The sequence below is a fragment of the Camellia sinensis genome, chromosome 8 (assembly GCF_055761805.1).
Source record: "Camellia sinensis isolate YWXY chromosome 8, ASM5576180v1, whole genome shotgun sequence".
Lineage (NCBI taxonomy): Eukaryota > Viridiplantae > Streptophyta > Magnoliopsida > Ericales > Theaceae > Camellia > Camellia sinensis.
In genome coordinates, this window is record NC_138968.1 from 144359948 (window position 1) to 144367161 (window position 7214).

The 7214-nt window shown below is 50.0% G+C and overlaps 1 protein-coding gene across 1 annotated transcript; it reads right to left on the reverse strand.

The window, feature by feature from the left end:
- Positions 1-6004: 6004 nt before the first annotated feature.
- LOC145798151 (uncharacterized) lies at positions 6005-6535 on the reverse strand. The gene has a single exon (XM_082885637.1). The coding sequence runs from the start codon at positions 6533-6535 to the stop codon at positions 6005-6007; it is 531 nt and encodes a 176-aa protein (XP_082741763.1).
- Positions 6536-7214: the final 679 nt, after the last annotated feature.

A 7214-nucleotide genomic window follows, 5' to 3' on the forward strand; every position in this document is an offset into this window, starting at 1 on the left:
TAACCTTCTTTCTGTCTTAGAAACTTGCTTATATCATTTGTTCATCATTTCTTTATCCACTCCGACCCGTCATGTTGGCTGAAAGCCTATGTTTTAGCTTGCTTTGTTCATGGTGAGACTGTTATGTCCTAACGTGAAGGGGTTCTTGCATTAAATGTTGCAGGGAACCTCATTAATGGCTGATGTGTGGTGCAATAACTCTGCAGGATCTTTGTCTGCTTATGTGACTGGTTCTTCTTGACAAGTATTTAGATGTCATTGGTCCTTGGTGCAACGTTGGGCTCCAGCAAGTTGGGCTTTAATGTTTGAATTATGTATTGGGCTCTAAAGTAGTAGGCCAAAAGCCCTTATAAGCCCACCTATGTCAATAGTCCCCCATTCTCAAGTGCAGCTTCAGTCCAACAAAGGGAATAAGGAAAAAGACAGGGGTTGTGGAAGGTCAACGGAGAGAAGACCGATTGGGAGATCGGCCGACCGCGAAGGGTGACCAAGTAAGAAAGCCGACTGCAAGGAGGGCCGACCTCGAAGGGTGACCGAGTGAGAAGGTCGACTGCGAGGAGGGCCGACCGCGAAGGGTGACCTAGTGAGAAGGTTGACTGTGATGAGGGCCGACCGCGAAGGGTGACCCAGTGAGAAGGTCGACTGCGAAGAGGGCCGACCGCGAAGGGTGACCCAGTGAGAAGGTCGACTGCGAAGAGGGCCGACCGCGAAGGGTGACCCAGTGAGAAGGTCGACTGCGAGGAGGGCCGACCGCGAAGGGTGACCCAGTGAGAAGGTCGACTGCGAGGAGGGCCGACCTCGAAGGGTGACCCAGTGAGAAGGTCGACTGCGAGGAGGGCCGACCTCGAAGGGTGACCGAGTGAGAAGGTCGACTGCGAGGAGGGCCGACCTCGAAGGGTGACCGAATGAGAAGGTCGACTGCGAGGAGGGCCGACCGCGAAAGGTGACCAAGTGAGAAAGGAAAATGGCGGCGCGTGGGGCTCGAGGCGCGGCGTGGCACGTGATGATGTGAAGTGGAATAGACAGGGAAGGGGAAGAAAGTAGTGAATCGTGGTCGTACACGTGGCACAATCCTGTAATAAAGGAAGTAATGAGTTAACAGGAAATGAAGGGATAGGCTGATATAGGGCATTAAAGAGGCGGGGGTGGAAGTTTTCGAAAATTTTCAAACTGGCGAAATTCAATCTTGACCCTTGAAATATAGGCAAATCGTCGGCATTTGGAGTTATTCGCTTTACCTACCTTATCGCAAAAAACCAACACATCCCTGAAGTGAACTCATTTGTCTCGTGTAACACGCCTTTGCAACACTTCGCGAACTTACTTGTGCCGGCGTCTGAAGCGATACGTAGATACGTAGGAGAAATGGCTCGAAATGAAGTGCTAGCCGCAAGGCTTGACTCGTTGGGAGACGACGACGCAGTGGAGTTGGCGGAACAGTACCTAGCAGAACGGAGAGAGGAGAGAGAAGAGGGGAATTAGGCAAGTGGCGTGGGCTCGTCCGATGGCGATGATCGCAGCCGCTAGGCCAATTAACCAAGTGGAGCTGGACCACTGACATACCAAAGCTGACAGATCTACGTTTACGGCGAAGGAGTTGGAGGAGGTACGGAGGAAGTATTAGATTCCTATAGAGATAGAGCTGAGACTGCCCACATCAAAGGAGAGGGCATCGAATGCGCGGCCAACAGAGTTCACGTTGTACGAGGAGGCACTGCCGGGGGGGAGGTGACTGAGGCTACCACTCCCTCGAATAGTGGTGGACATACTTAACAAGCTAGAGGTGACGCTAGGGCAGTTGACGCCGAACGCTTGGAAAATACTAATGGCCTATGCAAGCGCTTGGCCACAGGCTACCGGAGCGGCAGTAATGATAGTGAAGGAATTCTTCTCCTGCTACAAGGCCTCCAGTCAACAGGAGACGTGGGTGACCTTGCAGGCAGTGGCGGGCTGGGGTCTAGTGGCAAACTTACTATCTTCGGTGAAGGAATGGAGGCCGAAATGGTTTTATGTATCAGCGAACGGTGGGAGAGGAGTTTGCACAACATGGAAAGTCCGCACAAAATCGGCGAAGCCAAAGTTAAATGTGGGGGCCGAAAATAGGGTGAAAAATGTGAAGGAGTGGAGGGAGGAGAAGGAGGTGAAGTGGGATGAGCTAATCCTTCCTTCAACCCTTTTTGCCCTGAGACTGGGACCGCAGCCGACGAAGGAGGATCCAGCGAGGGAAGAGCTGGAGGCACGGAGGAAGGCAGAGGAGGCGAAAGACAAGAGGGCGTTCACCAAAGCGGACAAGTATAAGGAGACACAGTTGGGGCCTGCCTCTAAACTGGTGATGAGGGAGCGGGTCCGACCGCGTCCCAAGCCGTTGGGAGACAAAGACTTAACTGACTTTGCCCCACTGCCGCCCCTAGCAGACCCGCTGAAGGAGAGGGGTAAGCAGGAGGTGGAGGCAGTGTTGAAGAAGATAAGGAAAAAGAAGGCGACTGTAGAGGGGGGAAAAGACGTCCTTGTCTTGAAAAAGATAAGGGTTGGGAACGAGGACGCCCCTATGGTGGGGAAGATAAAGGACGAAATGGTGGAGGCAGCTCCAGAAGGGGAGACTGTCCAAGTGGCAAAGGAAGACAAGGGTCCAAGCGCCCAAGTACTGAAAGAACACTTGGGCCCAAGTGCCCAAACGATAGTGACAGTGGTACCTACACCAGAAGTAACCCCCAGTCCTAGTGAAGGGAAGACTGGGATTAGCAAGCCGGAGACGAGTGTCGCGCTGATGATCGCGTTGTACCACGCGCGCGCGTTGGCAAGTCGCTCTGCAGAAGAAGGGAGGGAAGTGAGGGTCTCAGTCGACCGCCTTGTTAGAGTGGTAGAGGATACGGTCGTGCGATCGATGGCGCGATTGACGGAGGCCGACCTCCTGAGAGGGTTTTGCTCAGCCCACATAGAGGCAGCGACCCTGGCGACTGCCTTGATGAACAAAGCAGCGCGCTCGAAGATGGAGGTAGAGCCGTTGAGGGCCCAGCTGGAAGGGGCGAAGTCGTAGCTGCAGAACCTAAGGGTTGAGGCAGCGGGCTGGAGGAGGGCCGCTCGAAGCGCATGCGCAAAGGGTTTAGAGTATGCACAAAGGACGAAGAACATGGAAGTGTTGGCGTTGGTACAGAGCTACTCAGCCAGGCGAGCTAGTGCCGAGCTCCTCGCAACCTAATTAGAGCTTGAAGCGAAGCGCCACAAGACAGTATTGCTAGAGTTCGAGTTGGCGGGTGAGAAGAGGAAATTAGAACAGGTCCAGCAAGCCTACACCACCACCAATGAGAGGTGGGAGAAGGCCATGACCAACAATGAAGAATTGCGTGACCAGACGATCAAAGACAAAGAAGAGGCAGATGGTCGGATCGCGGAGCTGGAGAAGGCCCTGGCAGAGGAGAGGGCCAAATTGGCATCTGAGATTACGGCGTTCCCCAACTTGTTTATGGCGGCCGTAGAGCAATTCAACGGGTCCGCCGACTTCCAGATGGCCATTGATGCCGCTGTCGCCAGCAGCTTAGCGAAGGAAGGGGATGGGGGGGCTGGGCCGTCGGCGGTGGTCGTTGGAGGTAAGAGTGAAGAAGAAGTGATTCAAAGCTTCCAGCGATCTGACTTCTAGAAGCACGAGATGAGCCAGTTTTGGGACAGCAGTTGGATGACTTTCAAGTATAAGGCACAAGAGCTGTTCCCGGACGTAGACTTCAGCCTCGTGAAGGTAGGAGAAGACGACGTCGCCCAGACCCACTTCGACGAGGGGATTGAAGAGGAAGATCTTGCCTTCAGTGAGGAGGAGTGATTTGTGTAACTAAGTGTAAAAATGTTGTTTTTGTTTGTGTTTTTTTTTTTTTTTTTTGTAATAGAGGAAGTTGTTGTAATAAATTTGTGTGAAAATACAAATTTGTTAATATAAAAGCAAGTTTTCTTATGCATTGTTGTCGTTATGGCTCTAATTTGTAAATTTGGGATGGTAGAAATGAAACTTGTGTGTAAATTGTGAAACTTGTAAGTAAATTGTGATGTAAAAATGGTCAAAATGAAAAATCAGGCTGACTTGTATGGATGATTAGTGAAAATGTTAAAAATGGGCAAACCGTGATGTAGTATGAAATTGCGTAACAACGGAGTAACATGAAATTTCGTAAGTAAACCACGATGTAAAAATGTTAAAAATGGGCAAATAGGCTAACTTGTATGACTAGTGGTAATGGATGGGCATGAACTTGGATTTTAACTAAGTATGGCAATAGTTGAGATTAGCTTTGAGTCAGACCGGCCGAATTCTTCATGCGAGTTCTAACTATGACTTGGAAAGCTCTCCGAATTCTTCAGCTGCGGCTTTTCGCACTCAGTTTGGCTGAGCTCTTCGTGCTCAGTCTGGCTGAGGCTTAAGTTAACTCAGTCTGGCTGAGCTCCTCGTGTTTAGTCTGGCTGAGGCTTAAGTTAACTCAGTCTGGCTGAGCTCTTGGTGCTCAGTCTGGTTGAGGCTTTAGTTAACAAGTTGTTATTCAAACACGACGCAAATAATGGAGATATAGAATCATTGTCATTTAAGGCGCAGCCCGTTGATCACAAGTTTACACCAATGGAATAGTACAAAAAGGAAAATACAATAAAGGAATGGTACAAAAATAGGAGACACCATTTCACTGGAAATAACGCTTCAAGTGCTCGGCGTTCCATGGATGAGGGAGGTCTGTGCCTTCCATGTCTTGGAGTCGGTAAGTGCCTGGGCGAGGTCTGGCCTTAACAACGTAAGGTCCTTCCCATTTGGCTGCTAGCTTGCCCTCGGGGGATTTTTGATGGCAAGAGTCGCTTCGCGCAAGACTAGGTCCCCTACTGCAAACTCTCTGGGTCGGACTTTGCGGTTGTAGTGTGTTCTCATCTTCTGCTGATATGGGGCCTGTCTAACAGCAGTGGTCTCTCGGAGTTCTTCAATCAGGTCTAAGTCAGCCCGACGCAATTCTTCGGTTAGTCCTAGATCCGGGTACAAAACCCTCGGGATCGGGAGGCCGATTTCCACTGGAATGACCGCCTCAGCCCCGTATGTTAAGCGAAAGGGGGTCTCTCCCAGTAGGGGTTCAGGCAATAGTTCGATAAGCCCAGAGTACATTTGGTAGTTCCTCAGCCCACAGTCCCTTAGCGGCTTCCAGCTTAGTTTTGATGATCTTCAGGAGAGAGCGATTGGTGACTTCAACTTGCCTATTGGCTTGGGGATGACCCAGGGAAGAGAAACATGGCTTAATGTGGAGCTCGACACAGAATTTCCTAAACTTGGCATTGTCGAATTGTTTGCCGTTGTCTGAGACGATGGCTTGAGGGATTTCAAATCAACATACGATTGACTACCTAATGAATCTGGTTGTGTTCCGTTCAGTGATTGTGGCGAGGGGCTCCGTTTTCACCCATTTAGTGAAGTAATCAATGGCAACTACAACGAACTTGGTTTAGCCCCTACCGGTGGGCAACGAACCAACTAAGTCGATGCCCCACTTGGCGAATGGGTAGGGGCTGCAGAATGTAATCAGTTCTGTAGGTAGAGCATGGGGGATGTTGGCAAAGCACTGGCATTTATCACACTTAAGCACAAATTCGGTGGCATCTTGGTTAAGAGTAGGCCAGAAGTAGCCGATGTGAAGAATTTTATGGGCTAGTGACTTGGCACCCGAATGATTACCACATACGCCCTCGTCATCACATAGGTCGCTTGATCAGGACTGAGACACCTGAGGTATGGGCGTGAAAATCCACTTTTGTACAGTAGGCCGCTGATGAGTATGTAGTTGGACGACCGGGATATGACTTTGGCGGCTTACTGTTTATCGTCTGGCAACTCCCCACTTGTCAAAAATAGAAGGATGTCTGCAGCCCATGGGATAGGTTCGTTTTAGAGGAAGTAGACCTCCTGCTGGCTTGGCGAAGTAGCCGGATGGGTCAGGTATTCAAGGCGGATGCCCTGGCTGAGGTCTGACTGGTTGGCCAAGGCTAATTAGGCCATTTCATCTACCTTGAAATTTTCTGACCGAGGGATGTGTTTGATGTGGAAAATATTTAAAAGGCAAACAAGAGAGAGTGAAATATCCCTGTAGACTCGTATCGTGTCTTCCTTCGCATTGAATTCTCCCGTAATCTGCCTGACGATCAATTGGGAATCACTGAACACTTGGATATGGCTTACACCAATGTCTCTGGCTAGGCGAAGACCTGCTATTAAGGCCTCATATTCGGCTTCATTGTTACTCGCGTCGAACAGAAAACGGAGGGCACACTTGAAATAACCGCCCTCGGGAGCGGTGAGGATGAGACCAGCCCCATTGCCTTCTTTGTGGGATGACCCATCGACATTAAGGATCCAGGAGTAAAGGTCTTCTGCCTCAGTGTCAAATTGCTTTGGCGGAGAGGGTGTGGTTAAAGTGGGATTGGTGAATTCCAAGATAAAATCGGCGATAGCCTGTCCTTTGATCGCTGTTCGAGGTTGGTAAAAGATTTCAAATTGGTTGAGCTCGACAAACCATTGCATAAGTCTCCCCGATAGCTCTGGCTATTGCATTACCTTCTTCAAAGGTTGATTAGTGAGCACCACTATGGAGTGAGCTTGGAAGTAAGGTCGGAGTTGTCTTGAGGCGATGACCAAGGTAAGGGCCATTTTTTTCAACAAAAGGTAGTTCTGTTCTGCCCTCCTGAGAGCTCGGCTAATGTAATAAATCGGACGTTGTACTGAGCTGTCTTCTCTAATGAGACCCGCACTAACTGCGGTGTTTGATACAGCTAAGTAGAAAAGAGGGTTTTGCTTAAGAGCGCCTGAGAGAGTAGATGGAGGTTGGCCATGCACTGTTTTAACTGTTGAAAGGCCTCTTCAGATTTGGTGGTCCACTCAAAGGTCTGTCGGAGGACTTTGAAAAAGGGAAGGCACTTGTCTTTTGCGCGAGAAATAAAACGGTTGAGGGCGGCGACTCTGTCGGTAAGCCGTTGAACCTCTTTGACCGTCCTGGGAGACTACATTTCTATCAGGGCCTTGATCTTTTTGGGGTTGGCCTCGATGCCCCGCTGAATGACCATAAAACCTAAGAATTTCCCAGATCCTACGCCGAAGGCGCACTTCTCTGGATTCAGCTTCATGTGATACTTGCGTAGGGTTTCGAAGGTCTTTCACAGGTCTGTCAAATGATCGGAGGAGAGTTTGCTCTTGACAAGCATGT